This window comes from Crocodylus siamensis, chromosome 11 (assembly GCF_052110815.1).
Source record: "Crocodylus siamensis isolate JL-2025a chromosome 11, ASM5211081v1, whole genome shotgun sequence".
Taxonomy (NCBI): Eukaryota; Metazoa; Chordata; order Crocodylia; family Crocodylidae; genus Crocodylus; species Crocodylus siamensis.
In genome coordinates this window covers 12,225,299-12,244,364 of record NC_143405.1, presented here as the reverse complement: position 1 = coordinate 12,244,364, position 19,066 = coordinate 12,225,299, and the positions used below count along the sequence as shown (strand labels likewise).

At 44.7% G+C, this 19,066-nt stretch overlaps 1 protein-coding gene across 1 annotated transcript in view; it reads left to right on the top strand.

Moving 5' to 3' along the window:
- The window catches only part of LOC149855451 (uncharacterized), a 42,447-nt gene extending 24,220 nt beyond the window's left edge, over nucleotides 1–18,227 (top strand). Inside the window, exons 3-5 of the mRNA XM_090022571.1 lie at nucleotides 13,045–13,215; nucleotides 15,581–15,726; nucleotides 18,042–18,227. Coding sequence (XP_089878697.1) covers nucleotides 13,045–13,215; nucleotides 15,581–15,726; nucleotides 18,042–18,227 — 503 coding nt within the window. The remainder of the gene's footprint in view (nucleotides 1–13,044; nucleotides 13,216–15,580; nucleotides 15,727–18,041) is intronic.
- Nucleotides 18,228–19,066: the final 839 nt, after the last annotated feature.

Genomic DNA, 19,066 nt, shown 5'->3' with positions numbered 1-19,066 from the left:
ACACTATATGTCTATTACCCATCCTCATGCATGTGGGAATGGCATGTCACCCTTTTGGGACAGTGACATTCATTCCTATTTAGCTCCTTATCTCCTTACTTCCACATAAATTCTGATTCTGGGAACAGCACATGTGGAAGGGGCAGGAGGTCTCTGGGTACAGCCGTGGATCCTAGAACATCCCAAAAGTTTTCATCATATTTCCTTACTCTTCTTGGAAACTGTTATTTGCTTTATCATGCCATCTTTGCCACTTGCTGGCCAATACAGAAATAACCAATGTCCCAAAATGCTAAAGGGCATATTTCTCCTGTTATCCTCTATGTGGGCTTCTATGTCATATTTTAAATGCCTTTTAGGAATGTCTGTTCCTAGATGGTCCCACACTGAGAGAAGAATGGCTTGACTTGTATGTGGCATAAAGGGGGTAGAGGAAAAGAAATGGAGCAGAAGGTGAGATAAGGAAAGAAAAGAAAGATGGTAGCCATGAGGGAGGAAAGAGGGATGAAAAAGAAAAGCAAGAAGAACTGAAAGGAGAGAAAAGAAACGTGGAATTAAAAAAGGGGGAGAGGAATAGAAAGAGGGGAGGGAATGATGGTGACAAGGAATGACAAAAAAGACAGAAGCCAAGTCAAAGAGTGATATAGAGAACTCCTGAGAGGTATGTTTTGCAGGTGCATCTCAGCAGGTTGCCTATAAGCATCTCTCTCAGGGACACAGCATGTTACCTGGGCTAATTTATAAAGGAAATGAAAAGGAAATGGACTCGTTATAATGAACACCATTAATTCACCACTTCAGACTTCACTGTTTGAACAGAGAGTATCAAACGACTCAATTGTCATTCGTCTATTCCATTCGTCTCTCTTGCCTGTTGAAAATGACCGGCGAGCAGATATGCGCCCGACTAGCTGCACAGCCACTAATTAGCATATATATTGTTTGTCCTGGTATAAATTTATAGCAAACAGCAATATTTTACACTCCAGTAAAGTTAATAAATGAAGCTTTAGGCTATAAAAATTTCATGTTCTTTTGTGCAAAGGTCAATTATAAATAGTTAAGCACATATTCATCCAAAAGCTCTGGGCTTCGACTCTGGGAGAATGAAATATATTCTGGTCAATTTACACTTCAACTGGACAGCCTCCTATTTTATAGCCCCTGAGACACCCCATGTCACCCAGCTGCTGTGGGTTACAGAGCAATTCTGTGCATGACTCAGTAAAGGCTTCATCTCAGCCCAGTGGAGAAGGTTTTATAAAGTGCTAGAGGTACAGGTGGCATCCTTCCATGTCAGGACAGAGACAGCTTTAAAGAGCCGAATTACAGCAACAGCTCCCTCTGCACCGATAGGAAAACTAAGGTTAGAAAAACAAAAATATAAACACACATGCTCCACTGACCACCAGCTCAGTGCAGGATAGGAGGACAGAGGGAATCTAAGGAACAGCAGCATGGAAAATCCCCTCCCAGTTCTGGACCGAAAACCATTAGGGTTAGAACTGTTATCATGCATTTGTATTGCAGTAATTGCTACACACATACTAAACAAGAGGTGGTCTAGGCCTCAGAGAGCTGACAAGCTAAGGATAAGTTATTGGGGAATAGGTTCTTGGGGCCAATCTCTCCCTGCAACGTGTGGAGCACATTTATTCTACCGTCTCTTTAATTTACCATAGCAACAAAAGCCCCAGTTAGGATGGGAGCCCCAGGGCACTGGGTGCTGCATGCAGAGGGAAGTCCTTGATCAGGACAGAATCTCAAAGCACACTGGAGAGATGGAGAAATAGCAGCACTGTCTCTGGACAAGGCTTAGCGAAAGGCTTGGGGAGAGTTAGGGGAATCTATTCTGAGATACTGAGATCGGGTGATTCAAGCAACTAAGGCAGGGGACCGCAAACCAGACTGAACACACAAGCAGTAAGACAGACAATGGCAAGAGGCCAGGGAATTGGTGTTGGGACCAAGGGTGTCTAAAGACTTGATGCAGAAGGAAGAAGGTACTGGAGGATCCCTGTTACTGGGAAAGGAGAACAGCTAGAGACCGGATCTCAGAGGAAGCAGTCTTAAGCATACTGTCATCCAGCGTTTGTCATCAATATTAACCCGGTAACCAGGCAACTGAAAGATTTGTAAGGAGCTCACAGTATCATCCAGAGCGAAGGAACATGTTCTGAGGGGATGAGAATGGGTTTAAAAGCTCGGTGAGTCATGGGATCAGTGATCTGTCATTGGGGCTGTCGGGCTTGTGTCTCCGGAGACACATATTCATGCATTTGATAGGACGGATAAGGGGTGAAGTGGGAAAGGATGGAAATGAAGAGCGCAATCAGCACAGATGGGAATCATACCAAGGAGTCTCAACTTTAATTACTGCCATCACTTGGTTCCTGTGAGCAATCGCTGGAGTTGTCCCAAACATTGTGTTTCACTACAGTGTAACCCTCTCTCTCTGTCTCTCTCAGTGGGCCAGGCAACGTGTATATGGATGTGAGTCTCTTACTCACACACACGATAGCCAGGCCTAGATATTGTCCCTCAGGTGTCCAGGTATCATATCAGAGAGATGATGCCTCAGTGAATGGAAAGGAATGACAATTAACTCTGCTCACCTTTCCCAGACAGACAGTGGGAGTGAGAAATGGAGCTATTCCTAGGGGCTCCAGGAGCCTGGAGACCTCTCTGTCTTTGGAAATAGCAGATTTTATTGGTCTGTGGCAATTACCTGTGCAAAACTTTGAGTCTGCTTCACCATTCTCCTAGCCATGGCCTACTGCTTTTGAAATGTAGGCCATTGTAGATTGAAGGTCCAAGCTAAATTCAGAGTTGGCTTGATCCACTCCCTGAGCCCCTTTACACCCTCTAGGCAAGGGAGAGGAGTGTCCTCCTGAAAAGTGCGTTATTTTTCAAGGGACAGGCTTAGGGTAGACTGTTCCAGGTAGAAGAGGGGTTAGTAGGCATGGATCATGTACAAGCAGTGCAAGTCTAAGACGAAGGCTGAAGCAGCTGAGAACTGGGTAGTCAGGAGTGCTTGCTGTTTAGGCGCGAACAGAAAGGTGTGAGTAATGGGGTGGGGAGGGGGAGATGAAACTAGCTGGGGGAAGGTGGACTACAAGTGTTGCTTCTGAATGAAGTGGGTCTTTGACATCCCCAAAGGGAAGATGGTTCCTAGAGACTGCCTTTCGGGTTTTACCAAAGTCCTATGGGGATTTTTCCATGATGGATCTCTAACTTTTTTCCATTGGTATCTGTACTCCCTTAGCTGTGCAGGGGTAAGGAGATTTCATGCTTTTTGGAGCTTAATTCCATGCAAATGGGAAATGCTAGGATAACTCACCTTCTCCTCCCCAAAGTTTAAACAAAAATATAGGGCCAGATTTTCACTGCTCCTCTGCTTATAATCTGAGCCAACATTTAATGAAGTCAGTGGCCATTTTTCCCTTGCTATTGGTGTGCTGTGGATCAGGCTTTGATTATGCAGCCAGTATCTGCCAATGCATCTGTTGGTACAGGCCAAATGACCAACTGTGCCCATAAATATAAACATATGCATTTCCAGCAAGATGTGTTTTCAAATTTAGCTTGTGCATTTGGTGCCAATGAATGGGGAAGGGGGAGGGAAGGACAGGCTGGGATGGGGAGCACAGCACATGGAGGGGAGCACAGCACAGCACATCCATATATTTCATGAACCCTTTGAAGTCTAAAGACAGACACCACAAGCTGGAGCTCCAGTGCTCTGTAAATCGAGAAGTTAAGAACCCCAGGGCAAAGGGAGATTGACGTCTCTGTCATCCGATGGGTTGCTGACGTAACAGTCTTCTGTGCCCACTTTTACTCTGCGCAGGTACAAGTGCACATACAGGATTCAGATCTTCACAGACGTGGAACCGACTCTTTTTAAGACAGCAGTTCCCTATAACCTAAGGCTGTGACCCCACTTCTTAGCTTGCGGCCTCACTTCTGGTTTGGTCATATTTGCAGTAATCTGAGTGGGATGGCAGACACTTGCTTGGGAATCAATGCCTTTAACTCTGTGAAGACAGAGACACAACCTCCACAGAGTTGTCTGGCGGTGTTTTCTGGATTACGTGCTATTCATTTCACCCATGAAATAATGCTGTATGGGGCACTTACTAGGTATACAGGGCAGCACCCATAGAAAGGAAGGAGTGAGATGAATCAGAGTATGAAATGCAGGTGGTGATATCTGGGATGAGGCATCATATAAGGAAGGATGTACTATGACACCTCTTCTGCCCACTCAGAAATGGAAAGCAGGTAGATATCTGCCTCCCATCGAGAAGAGTTAATAATATTTGAAAGAATCCAGGAGGGGGCCATGAGAAGCAGCAGATGTGTGCATTTACTCAAATGTGTATGTGCATGCTCTCGCTCTCTCTCTCTTACACACACACACACACACACACACCCCTCCACACACACACAGAGTGAAACAGGAGCCTAAATGCATTTTGGGTATATAAAGAGTTAATAGCTAGGATAAATGTTGAGGTGGTGTCCTGTATCCTACAGCCTCCTTTTACGGGTTTAATGCTAAAGTTGACTGAAGTTAAACTATTTCCATTATAATAGCCTCTGAATTCATTTCCCTGCATTTCAGCGCTATCCATTTTTTCTGCTTGACATTAAGGGGGTTTTGCTGCAGCAGGCAATCTAGCAGAGTGCGATAACGGGATTGGAAAGGAGAAGGAGTCACCCAAGGTCAGGAGAAGCCTTTGGCTGCTAGTGCCAGGGCAGTTCAGCAAAGGTCACTACAAATGGGCACAGTCGTCTGCTTCAAAAAAGGCTGGTTAGCATACAAAACAGGCCTGGCCTGCCTTGTTCTGAGCTCCGTTATTAGGGGTAACGCAGGGAGGAGTCTGTCACCCAGAGAGGCCAGAGATGCTTGTGTCAGCGCTCATCAAGAAGCTGAATGACAACAGCAATCCATTTATGACTGTCGTGTTGGGTTGTGTCACTTACTACTCCCCGTAATTCCTTGTCGTTATTGTTGGGAACTGAATTAACTTCCAGCTGCCTGCTCTCCTTACATGCCTCCTTTTCTCCCCCGTCCTATTTCTAAATGCATTGGACCTGTTTCTGACACATGACTTAGTAGACTATGTTCTCAATATTAAGTTCTGTTGATTAGAGAGGCTGCACAAATATATTAATTGATTGTTTCTTTGCATTGTCTTCTTGGGATGTTGATGGTTGTGTTGTGCAAGGATGAACCGATGCAGGGCTGGAGGTCTCAGAGAGCCTGGATGCTTGCTGCTTGGTCCAAACCTTACCTTTTTTGCCTACCTATATTATCTTTCTTTGTTCTGGCCTGAATTCCAGAGCTGATTCTGGTGTTATAATACATTAATTTTAGATTTAGCTAGGGCAACAAATTAATGTTTGACACCAAGGGCCATCAGAGAGACCTTTTCTTGAGGTAGGACACTTTTGGATCCAGCAGTCATAGATATTCTCTAGCTTGAGATACTTTCGGCATGGACTCTCTGAAGCGTAGGGATATTCAGAGTGTGAGCATGGAGTCAGAAGTTTCAGAAATGGGTAGTTTGAGATCTAGAGCTTTGCGGTGGCATGGGAAATCATACTCCAAGGTCTGCAGAGATAACATTTGCAGGCCTATAATTTCCATGGCATCAACTGACACAGCTTCACGCTTCATTGGATCAGGGTTAATCTGATATAAGCCAAGTATCTTGCCCTTAAGTATGTCATTTAGGGAATAAGACAAAACCATTCCAACTCATTGTGAAAGGTGCCTAGTTTACCAAAATGATGGGTTCTGGACTTGAGTGCCTGGCAGCCAGCTATCACTTTGCTGGCTGACTTACCACCTGGATATATTTACCCTCAGGAGTCTGAAAACTCATATAGATTCAGAATTGAGGGAGCTCAATTTTAGTCTCATCAAAGATCTCAGTGTTATTATCTTGACTAGTCCAGGGTAGAGTCCAAAGCCCTCAGGAATTCACCTTTAATAATAGTCATGGGGTGTTAGGAATAGGAAGAGAGCATATCGTTATGCCTCTGTTATTGTATTTTCTTCTCCTTCACTGTAGCTCTTGCTCAAGCATTTCTGTCCTGATGCCTTTGGGGATCTAATTACCATGCCTTTTGCTCCCCATCCAAATTAAAATCAATGTGTTAGATTCACCTTGCTCTGTTTGCTGTGTCTTTCTAGCTGAAACAGGAGTAGCCAGGCAATCTCTGTCAGTGATAAAGAAGGTGGGGAGGGGAATCAGCCATGGAGGATTCAGGAGATGATTGAGGGTCATTAACATGGTGGACAAAGTGAGCAGATTCCAGTCCTACAGAAATCAAGGAGCAAAATCTCATTGACTTTGGTGGGAGCAAGGCGAGCTTTGGCAGTGCCACATCAGGAGAGCGTGTCACTGTGTCAACATCCCAGTGTGCTGGAGGTACGACACCTTGCCTCTCTGCAGCACACCTGTCCGCTGGCATTCATCCAAAGTGCTTTAGTTATGAGTGATGCACAAACAACAAGAACTGGCCTACTCAGAGAAAAAGCAAGCTGCCTTATGATCAGGCAGCCCACAGCAAGCTGAGCTGAACACCGGTGGCATAAACTACCGCAGCAGGAGGCATATGTTTCTGGTTGCGGCTATCCAAACTAGGGCTGGTCATGGAAAGGGAAAAATGATAGTCCAAGAAGGTGTTTTGTACCAGTCCTGGACTATGGGCAGCGTAAGGTGTGGCTTGAGTCACAAGAACCAAAAATACCATCTTCTCCTTTGTACTCACACTCAGCTGTTAACACAACCCCCCTTAATTCAGTGGAGTAGGGTCAGCTCTGAGCTATCTCATTTCCAGTTGCTACATGCAAAGCAATCATAATACTGAAATGCCTCACTCAGCCTCAGGCCTCCTCCAGTGCACTTGGGTATCATTGGCTGGAGATGAAGACAGCTGGAGGCAGTTCCCAGGCCTTTGCAAGCTTTTGTCCCCACCAAGCAGTGCTGGGGCACTATGGGAGGAAATTGTAATAATAAGGACCTGATCCCAGCCTCTTAATATCAGTTGAAAGACTCCCATTGACTTCAGTGGACTTTGGATTGGGTCTAAAATAGGTATTGAGCACCCACCCACTCTCAGTTGCTGTCTGTAACAATGATCTCAAGCAACTAATGTTGCACTTTGAGAATGCTTTAAAGAAACCATTGACTTGTGGTGGTTGCAATGGTGGTGGTGATGATAATGATTAAGCTACTTTTAATACTTGCACTTCTTCAGCATCTGTCATTTGTAAAGCTCAGTGTACTTGATAGACCTCAGTAAAGTCAGCCTCCTACAGGTGATGGAGATGAGAAGTGATATTCAGAGAAATCATGGGAGGTTTCCAAGGTCACCCAGCAAACCCACTCGTAGCAGACTTCACTTAGTCCTGCCTGAGATCTGAACATGGTAAAAATTATCTGTGTGTAAAGGCCTCTGTTTAAGTCTTTGTTATGGACTTCATATTCCGAACACTTCTCTCCTGTTTTTAAAACCTCTTTTCACTTGGAAGAGAGTTGTGTTTTTCTTTCCTCCAAATGCATTTCTTATCACTGGAGAAGGAGCCTAATTTGCAGCCAGAAATGTAGACGGTAGAGAAGTTCTTGACAAAATGAGCCTAAAAGGGAAAAGAAATATTCCAGCAGTTTTGCTTTTTGTTGCAAGTTATTATGTGTACTCTCAGCTAAGACATTCTTTCATAATCCAACAGTGTTGCATAGTAATTATACACAAATACATTAATATACCTTTGCCTATTTTAATGAGTAAAATTGGGCCAGATTCAAACCTGGTGTAAAGTAGCTGATGTCACCATTGTATACTGTGGAGCTGCCCCAATTCACATCAGCTCTGACTTCAGCCCGTCATTTCCATATGCTGCAGCATCTATTTACTGCAAAGTGCCCAGAGCATGAGAGCTCTAAGTCACCTTATGCATCCAAAGGATGGAGTCTAAGTCTGTGGTGCTATTTATTGTCATCTCTGTAGAGAAAGCCTCTGACCTCAATTTCATTTCTAGTTTTTATTGACCCATTTCACGCTACCAAAGTCAATTTTCAAGGCCCTTTAGGGGCAGGTGCAGTCCCTTGTCCTTGTTAAATAGCCACACTCCATGAAGCCACTGAAGAACACAATTGTGCTGAGGCACCTAATGTTCAATGTTCACTGTCCCTGGTCTGTATGCTGCTCTTCTGCTACTTAGACGCTATCCTGTGTGTTACCCAAGTGAATCTATACTGCGTAATAGCCACAGAGAGAAAAAAATAGTGTGTGGAGGGCAGAGGAGCACAGCGATTGGAGAGGGGGATGGCACAGATCAGAGCAATGTGATTTGGCTTGAAGACAGACCAGGACAGAAAAGAAAATAGGAGAAAAGATGGGGTAGGATACAAAGAGAAGGAAAGAGGCAGAGAGGCAAAGACAGTGAGGTGGGGTGGATAAAAGGAGAACTAAGGAAAAGGAAGAGGAAGAGGAAGAAGAAAGGTGAGTGAACTAATGGGAAATGAGTACATGGACAACAAAGGGACAACAGAGAAATGGCAAAGAGCTGGTGCTCATGCTTTCTGGAGATGCTGTACCCAACTTGGATATGCATACAGCAGCCTGGCCATGTCTTTGACTCAGACCGTTCTCCCCGGGCCCTGAGTCTTCCTCTGCTTCTCAGCAATGTATTTAGTGTACGTGGCTTTGATATATTTTTTCAGCCATCTTAAGGTAATATCATCACTGGTGTGAAGAGCCTGAAGGCCACCAGGTAGCATAGTAAATGGATGTGAGACAACAATGTGGGACATGGTTTGTATTTGTCAAAAAGGCCATGTGTTGTCCTTGCAAAGGCTCCATTAGTATAGGTTTGCGGCACAGTGACCCTGTCCCGTTCAAAACCAGTCAAGATGTGCCCAGTAATGGTGTGGCCAGTTAAATCCTGGTTGACTGACTGTAGGGTCAGAGATGATGTAATGATTAATTGGTGCTTGTGCTGACCATTCTTTGTGCCATAGAGTAAGGAAAAGTCCAAGGGTTTTGAAAGAGTGGGCCATATTCAGCATCTTAGACACATCCATACAAGTGCGGTCTTGCAGCGCCACATACTGCAAAGTCCAGTGTTCTCCGTGCTGCAAAGGTGTGCTGCCTGAGCCTGTGATGCACTGGGGTTTTTTGACCCTGGATATCCAGTGGTCAAAAAAAATGTGGGGAAAAAAATGGAGTAAAGCATGCTCAGCCAGCGCGCGCTGCTGAGAAGCGGAGCTTGGCCGCCCAGAGCCATACTCCACTGCCAGCCAGACTCTGTACAGCAGAATCACTGTGGGTGCAGCCCCAGGAGGCCCCCAAGACCTCAGGTAAGGATGCTGGGACTAGCACTGTGCTGGCCCCAGACTCCCCTACCCCACCCAGGGCAACTTGCCACGCACCAAAGCCTACATGGCATAGGCGTTCTGTGGGGACAAATACCAGTGGCTCAAGGTGTGCCACCATTCCTTGTCCCTAGGGAACCAAACATCCCTGCATGTCTGGATGTACCTCTTGAAGGGGAGCTGAGCTATTGGTGGGTAGAATATGTCCCAGTGCACTGGCAGCATAGGGTACTATACTATTAAAGGTTACAAGTTCAACAATGCTGTTAAAAGTTACAAGCTCTGATGAACCCTTTTAGATTGCAGCACCCAATAGCAAGAGCTCAAAGAAAGGCCTCTCCTGCCTTTTCCAGTCATGGTATCCTGTTCCCAGGGGGAAAGCCCCATTCAAAAGAAACTGAAGAATTATTTTAATGGGTATGAGAATTATCATGGCCTTGCTGGAGGACTTCCTTCCTCCAAAGCTTTTACTTCAGTCCAAACTCTCAGCGCCATCAGCAATGGGCAGCTAACTCATCTGATAAAGGGCTGTTGCTTGAGGAACTTGGCTCTGCTCCAGCGAAGCACTTACTGACATACACACAGGTAAGCATGTGGTTAAGTGCTTAGCTGAATTAGGCCAGCATGCTCAGCACCCTGTCAGATCAGTCCCTAAAGGAGCAGAAGCCTGGAGATACCCAGTGCACCGGTGTTTGGTTTACAGATCCTGTTGGGGAACATGCATGTTAAAAGCAACACCAAACCCCTTCTAAAGGTAAAAAAAAGAGGAAAATTAATTTTAAAATGTATTGCTGTTGGGGCTGGATCTGAATCCAGGTGATTATGCAAACTTTGGAATTGACTCTTCACTCCCTCACTGCAGCAAAACCAAAGTCGTATGTCCAGATGAGCACAGCTGTGCAGTATGTGACACCACAGAAACATCTGTGGGGCACTGCATGGACCAGCGCCAGGGAAGGATGTGGGGGGTTGACCCCTGGATATCCAGGGGTCCAAAACATCAGTGTAAAATAAAAGCAGATCAGCATATGCTGCTCAAAAACAGAGCCTGGCCACCTGGAGCCATGCTCTGACTGCTGGCCAGACTCCACATGGCAGGATCGCTGCTGCTGCAGCCCCGGAAGACCCCCGCGATCCCAGGTAAGGCTGCTGAAAACAGCCTACTCTTGGGCCCAACCTTCCCTATCCCACCCAGAGTAACTTGTCACATGCCTGAAGATGCGTGGCACAGGCGTTCCCCAGGGACAACTAGCGGCAGCACAAGGTGTGATGTTGCTAGTTATCCCTGTGGCACCAAACCTCATCCATGCACGTGTGGACATGGCGATAAAGTCTGTAGAGGTGTATCAAGTGCTAATGTTAAAATTTGCATCTATGGGTCCCAAATCACTTTGCAGATGAAGCTATGCACATTTTTAGAACCATGCTGTGGAAATGTGGCAGCACCCAATAGGGAAGAAACCTCCCCAAGGTCACCAAATAGGTTGTTAGCCAGGTCAGAGAGGGGATCCTTCGGACTCCTTGTCCAGGACACTGGAGCAAGCTGCCTGCAGTAGCAAAGTGGGAAGTCAGCTGCTCTAAATATTTGGTTTTGCTATTCCAGAGCACCCTTTGAATGAATTGGAGCCTGACTGATATACTCAACTTAGCAGTATTTTGCATAATTATTACCCGCTTTTATTTTTTTTAATGAAAAAGCTTAATTTGTTTGAGGCTTTCCACATTCTGCCCCTTATCCTTTTAAAGTTTAACATAAAACTCCAAACCAAAATAGGCCACACTGCCTACAGAGTTCATGTCCCTGGTTTAATTTAGGGGGGAACAAAAAACACCCTTCTTTTCCCTTAGGAAGTGGGTTTGCCTACCTCCTCCTCACTCATTTTCCTTTCTCCTCTCAATCCTGAATATCAACAGCAAATGAAGGGAGGGAGCGAGAGAAGTCAAATAAACAGTACTATAGGCATGGGAGCAGAACCCAAGGCAGAGGAAAGGGCGTCCTGTTAGTAAGAAGCACAAGCTGGTGATGCATACTAGAATTAATTGCTCAGAAAGCTGTTCAGGGAGGGCTGAGTTTAGGGCTCAACTGGTATAAAGAAACAGCTCAGCTGCTTTTAAGAGACACACCAGTTCACATCCTTAGGGAATAGCCCCCCGTCCGTACGAAAGCCCACATCTCTATTTGTTGTGAAATCCATGCCTCCCAACCAGAGTTGACGGTCGGGCGGTAATGACACTCACCCACTTCAAGTTTTGCTCTAAGTTTCTTTTAGTCCATCTGAGCTTTGGGCACATTGCTCTTGCATGTAAGATATTTTCTCATTTCCATTAAGTTTCCTGAGGTGAATTTCATTCAGATGAAATCTTTCCCCTGCTACGGACAGGATGAGCTTTGAAGAGAAAACTGATGTGAACAGACAGGGAGCTTACTGGCTGTTGTGAAATTAAGCCAAATTGTGCGCACTGCCTGTACGTACATGAAAGTAAATGTGTGTGGAGCAGGGAGCTGGTCTCGGCCCTTCATCCTGGAAACTGGTTTCCCAGGTTATCACCAGGTTGAAACAATGAGCAATAGAAAACCTTTGGAGTAAATTCTGATGCCTTCCTGAAATAAATCAGAATGGACTGCATATTTAGGCTGAAAATTAAAATGTTTCTCACCATCCTGGGAGGTTATGAAAGCCTTCCAATAAAAATATTGCAAACAAGCAATGAAACGTGTTGTAAAATGAATTTTGCTAACTTTTATGTGTTCAATTATACAATATGGTTGCTTGTATTAGCAAGGGATCAGGGTCTATGACGCAGGAGGTCCCTTTAAATTCTAAATTCCTAAACCTCACACCAAAATAAAACCAATGGCTTTAATATCTGTAATCATGGTTGCCATCCATGAACCTTTCGGTATACACTAGCTGGAAACCTGGCATATGGAGGCCAAAATTAAGCCCCGTGGCCTTCGATTTTTATAACGTACAGTAACATTTCTGCTCCAGTTATTTCTGTGCATGTGAGTGGTATCACACATTTAACTAAACACTTTCCAAGTGCAGTTAAAATGTGAACAAATGCATGTTCAAACAGTTTAGTATGTGTTGAGTGCTATCATGGTGTTGCAAAGTCGCTCCCTTTCAGGCATGGCTTATCTAACATGTTAACTTTAATACCTTGAAACATTGCAACCATTGTGAATGAATGTGTGACTACACCCATCAATGGCTTCTATCAGCGTCAAGGTGTAACCAATGGCCTATAGCATGGTTATGGTCAAAAATATGGTTTTTTCTTCATAAAAGTTTCCTCCTTTGTGCGATAAAGGCTACTGTTACTCTTAAAGTATGTACCTAGAGGCCTGCTAAAGAAATAAGAATTGCAGTGAGAGTTAGGGTCAAAAGGCTGTTTATCAGCAAAAGGAACAACATCATGATGAGAAAGGACCTCAAAATATTTTTCCAGAGACAATTATTACATCTGTTTTTCCCAAAGTCTGAGCCCCTTTGGTATTCTCTTTCCATCTGTAGTCCAATGACAACGTCTGCCTGAAGTCTGCCCAGTTCCCGTGAGATGCAAGTTCATTGCAAGCACGGTTACAGGCCCTGACTCTTTAGATGAAGCTGTAAAGATGAACTTCCAGTGTTGTGGGCCTTTGTTTCAGGCCTTGCTGCCAGCCAAAGCACCAGTGAGACTCTAGAGCGCTTCAGAAATGAACGGTGGCCAAGAAGCTTAAATACATGGTCAAAAAATGGGCTGCGTCTTAAAAGAGATGAGACCATACGTAAAGAAAACACCCCAGGTGCTGCGGAAAATATCACCGTGAGACCTCATAGTAACATCCTATGACGTGGGCAGTTTCAGCTGCACAGCAATTAAACTAACTAACTAACTAATGAAATAAAAGGCTGGAGTATTGTTACCTAGAGCAAGTCAAGGCTGCAAAGCAAAACCATGAGCAGTACAGCTCCCCCTACCATGCCGCCTAGCTGCAGAGCATGCCCAAGGTTATGAAAAGCAGCACCCTCCATAACACTTTCATCAGCTGCTTTGAGGAGAGAGGACTTGGAACATTTCAAGGTCGGTATCAGGTTTTTGAAGCCAAGACCTATTGCCTTTGAGGGAAGAATGATGTCCCTAGACAGGTGGCCAGGTCTTATCTGCTCTTGCAATGGCATGTTTTTCTGTGTATCCTTACAGCCAGCTAGACAAAACTGAAGTGCTGTCTGCAACTCAGAGTTGCCTAACCCTCAGCTGCTGCCCAAGGACAACAGTTCGCTTAATTGCTGTATCAGTACATTCAAAGATACTTCCTATCTCGCTATCGGCCCTCGCAAAACATGTATTATCCATCTGTCCTTGAAACCAGTGATCCCCTGGTGAAGTGATTAAAGCAGTCTCGTGCCGCATGAACTGTATACAGCTTTCCTTTGTCCTGCAAGGCACCATCCCCCCTTCTTACCAGTCACGACAGAGCATTTGCCATGCAATTTTTTATGTTTGCACTCATTTGTTTTCCTTCAGTCTTTGAAACACTGTATCCAGTGACCTCTGGCAAAGGAATGGGAACAGCGCACACGTTTATCGGAGCATTAGGGAGCGGCAGTGACAAATTAGTTTACTTCTATGCCTAACAGAGGGGTTGGGGCTGGGGAAAGGGGGTTTGATTAGCTCAGAGCAGTTTCTGCCATTGCATCTCGTAGGCCAGGATTCCTTTTTCTAAAGCTTCCTTCTTCAATGCTATGAAAATATTTTTAGGTCTCCCTAGTACCGAGTGGTGGTATGAAAAGTTTTCCACAACTGGGTAGCAAAATTCAATGAAAAAACAATTCTCTGTCGGGACGTGCTGGACATCCTTCTGTATCGGCACAGTTGAATCCACATATGTTCAGTACATTTATCAAAAATGCACAAGTAAATGCAACTGCAGCAGAAACATGCAGAGCCAACACACCCACAGCCCAACACTCGAGTACAAAAATACACAGCTGTGCATAAATGAAAAGAGACTGCCAAACAAAGAGCTGGGCATAGACACAAGCACTTAAAAATATTTTGAGATCATCGGAAATAAACTTGCCTAAACTTGCTCCCATTCAACGCAGTGGAAAGACTCCCATTGACTTAAAAGGGAATTTGACTGATACTCAAGAATGCATAATAGTAATAATAATGTTTTCCATGTGACTGTTGCATACCATATCAGCTCTCCCCCATACACGCACAAGCACAGATGAGAAAAAAGTACTATGTAACAGCTAAGAATTGTTATTAAGACAGCTCAGATTTCTTTAACAATTTTCAGGGAAGGCTGTACTTCCTGAGGATTTTTCTGTAACTGTCTGCATAACCATTTCTAGAGATTCACTTCTCTCCTTGCTGATCCATCTTCTATTCTGGCTTTGCTAATTGCTATTGTTCTGAGGATGATCAGTCCAGTATATTGTTCACCACATTTTACAGCATTATCAGCATAGCAGTTTCACTGGTCCCATGATGCTGCCACGTCCTGACCTCAAAGGGACGATTGCAATGCGGCCTATTCAGAAAACGCAGTCGCTTTTTTGTGTGTGTGGCTGATATTATCTTCTCTTATCTTAATTACATGCTTTAAGGACACATGCTGCACAAACCACTGACGAAGTTTGATGCTTGTTAACACCACATGAAGTTATTGAAATCTGGTACTTTTGTGACCTTAATGCCTTTCAGAAGCATTTTAAAGGTATAAAAATACCTGATATCAACCTACTTTATAAAATGCATCAGAACAAGGGGTTCTTTCTATAATTAGGAAGATTTGACATCAGCTAGATCATGCCTCAGTGTTAGGCAGTAAGATTAGCCTTAATGCAAAGGTGATAGCAAACCATCAGCTTATGGACATACCAGCTACACCCCCGCACTTGTATTTTTTTTTCAATGCCACCAATTTGTTTTTAAATGCTAACACTTCACCAAATCAGGTGCAGATGGCTGTTTTTATCAAACGGATGCTGTTTTATCATTTTAAAAGCTTTTGTTTTAGTCAAGTGAAGGAAGTGGGCAGCCCTCCTTGTTTTTGAAAGAAGAAAAGCATATGCTTTTTAATTTGAAATGTAGTACTAATAGCATTATCCACAGGGGAACAGGCAGTGCTACCGTGGATTGCGGATAATGCATTTATGCTCAAATATCCCTTATTCCCTCTTGAATGAAAGAATTTAACAGCAGATTGTATTACCTTACCAGCGAGAATATAGTTTATCCTAAGAGTGAATTTTCTGACAGTCTCAACTATATCTTTGAGTTTGTTTTATTAATTTTTGGGGATACATCTGATGAATGTGCAATCTTTCATGTACCGGTAAGTGAGAAACTGATAGCATAGGTGGGAGCTTGGGAGATAGTACAGACAGGAGAAGGATGCATTTCTACACGCAGCCCTGTTACCGTTTCCCAGTCTGAGTGCCTTGTGGCACCTCTGATCAGAGTTGCCACCCATGTTTAGTTGTGATAACCGAGTGATTTTTCTGAGGTTGACACATGCCTACTAGAGACAACCAAACTCCGCTCACTTGCGATCCCATCAAGTGTTTCCCTGTGGTCGAAAGACAAATGGTCTAATAACCAGGAATGCCATGCCCTTTGCTTCACTGAAGCCGAATCTCCACATTCAGCCTTCCACACAGGTGCATCCAGCAGTCTCCTGGGAAAACACTGAAGAAACGGGGATCACGGCTTCCAGCCCGCAGGGCTAGAGCTGCATTGTTTGGTTTTCATTGTAAGCCTTATCTTCCCATGTCGTATGGTTCAAGACTGGAGTATGGCCTCCAAGATATCAGGGGGAAGGCAAGAAGAGCTTGCACACATTTGTCTTCGGGTCAGTTTAATAAATGAATGTACCAGTGGAGTTTTCAAAAAATATAAGGCAAAAATATGAGAGCGAGAGAGAGACCCATTAATGTGTGACATTCTAGAAATTAAAAGCCTGCGAACTGGTCTGGTTTTCAGTCTTCAGAGAACTGACTCTGTCCCAGGGCTGTTACTCAGAGCTATGACGGGGTCTCCTTTATGCCCTCCCTCATGTGTCAAGTACCGACAGAGGGAATCAAACTGAAGGCAGTGTCAAGGTCAACAGAACTGGGCTCCATCCTCACTTGCCGGCTGTTCATATATGTGGATGTAGGGAACGGGTGAGTGACAGCACGTCAGACCTTTCAGAGATACCACCATTACAGATGCAGGGTGCAGGCAAGCCTTAGGAAGCACATTGTGGGTGTCCGATTTGGGAGGCGAAGGGTCTCTAGAACAGAAAGAAGAGAAAATGGACATTGAGGAGGATCTGAATGGTGGCTGTTCATGATGTGTCTGCTCCTTGCTACTGGGAGAGGGCAGTGCAAGGTATATAGGCACTTTCTTTTCTCTCTCCTTAAACAAGGCTTGGAAGACCTTTGTTCATGTATACAGCCATGTGTGGCTGTCTCCCTTCTCGGCTTACCTTCCTGCCATTGAAAGTGGAGTGTTGCAGGTCATGCCCCAAGGCATACAGCATAGTGTCTGCTATTCAAATGCAAGAAGTGAGAGAAGGCAACTGGGAGCACCTGTATTATCCACATTTTGATCCCACTTCTCTATATTGATGCCTGCCAGCCCAAGCTCCTTGGACCCTCAGAGCAAAGTCAGACATGACTCAGAAGGTGAATGGGGTCCTATGCTTAATCTGGCATTTCTTGGGTGAGTCTGGGAGTTCTCCCAGGAAATGTCCTTGCAGCCTGGCATAACACTGCAAGCTTGGGGAACTTATGTATAGGTCTGTAGTTAAAACAAGGTAAGTGTGCCAAGGGGCAAGGTACAGGAGTGCAGAGGAAAGGGAGGCAGGGGGAACACAGGACAGTGTTAGTTTAGTGTCTCACAATGCAGTAGTCCTTTTTGCACCACTAGTGTCATGTTCACAACTACTTCAAGTTGCTGCCTAAGTCGTTGATTCCTATTGCAAGCTCACCATAATTAACATTCCACAACTTTCTATCTCCAACACTCTTGCACCAGGACCTAAGCTAAACCTGGACTTGTCTCTTGTCTCAGGCAGCCAGTGGCTGTGAAAACCCCATGCTGGTGTTCTGAAACGCCGAGGGAAATAGTTTCATTCTACATGGAGACTGCTGGGAAGTCAGTTTTGGTCCCTGTACGGTTAAGCAGTCCTGCTGCTCATGAGCCCCCTCTGCCAGCTCTGTATACAAAGAGGCTGCAGCATATGGCTCTGGGAAGACAGCAAGAGCAATGTGTGGAAGGGGGAAAGGGCTACCTTTTTTGTATGCCATGAAGTTAGTTGTTGCCAACAGCTCAACTTCTAAGTGAGCCACAGTGATGGCAGAAGGAGGCCAGGCCAAGTGAGTGGTATGGAAGAGATGACCTCTGCAAAGATGTCCTTATGTTCATGGGATTTCCTTGCTCATCTCAGGCCATCAACATGGTTAGAGGGGATCACCTTGTACCTCTTTGCTCTAGAAAAGGTGATGAAGTGAGATTTTCAAAGTTTCAAAGCCATGGATCTTCCTCCTTTCCCTCCCCCCACCTGTCTCTAACCCTTAGTATTTTCTCTTTTTTACATATGTTTTTCCAACCGCCATTAGGAAGTCTGCTCTTGTCTCCAATGAGCTTTAGCTCAAATTTGAAAAGAGCAACGGAGAGGAAACGGAGATGCAAAAAGAAATCAACAGAGAAGAGGCAGTGACAAGAGAAAGCAATGGGAAAGTGATTGCAAAAGAGGGGGAGACAGGGAAACGGAGAGGAGACGCTTTACAGACTGTGCAAATGGAGAGAGTCGGATCGAAGAAGTGGAGAAGAGATCGAGTCTGGAAGTAACAGAGGCAAACTCCTACCCTTGAAATACACCTCCTTTAAATGTTGCAACATCGTTTACATTTAAAACATCTTACTGCTCTGCAGCTTAATCATTGCTGCACTTTGGGGGATAAGATTAATAATTAAGTTTGGGAGTAGAATATAGCAACTGTTAATAAGGCAGAATACTCTGCACAGTCCTTACAGAAAGCAGCTCTTGCAGCTCAGAGCGGCTGCTGTCTTCGGGTCCCTAGCTGCAAAGAAGAGAGATATAAAGTACTGAATTAAAAGAAGCACATCTGTAGTCCTCCTGCCTGCCCTCTTTACTGCATTGGATGCTGCTGATTACTCAGTAGTGTCCTCTCTCAAAAAGATAGTCAGGAGCAACAGTGAACACTGGCTGAGATTCTTCTTCTCTTCAAACTTAGACTGATATCATAAGGGACCTCTTGTCCAGTACCCACACTTTTGGAGTCCCACATGGGTTATTCCTCTCCCTCACTTTAGTGGAAACCTAGATGAAGTCCTTGGAAGAAACGATGGGAATAACTTGGGCTGAAATGTCAGCTTTATGCAGGGGACACCTCCACCTCCCAGGATGGTAACACTGACTCTCAAAATTCTTTGTAGGTAGCTGAAATCTGCATCCCTATGGATGGGAAACACTTGAAGCCAGGGTCAGATGGAGGTGGTGCCATTAAAAAAATTGAATTGCTTTAGAGAACTTACCTCCTATGTTATGTCCTCTCATTTTCAACAATATCTGTCTACCAATTGTTAAATGGGTTATAGCTTTGGACTCTCTGATGCCACTGGGCTACTAGTTTTCCAGAAAGTACTCACTTCCATCTCTGACTGGT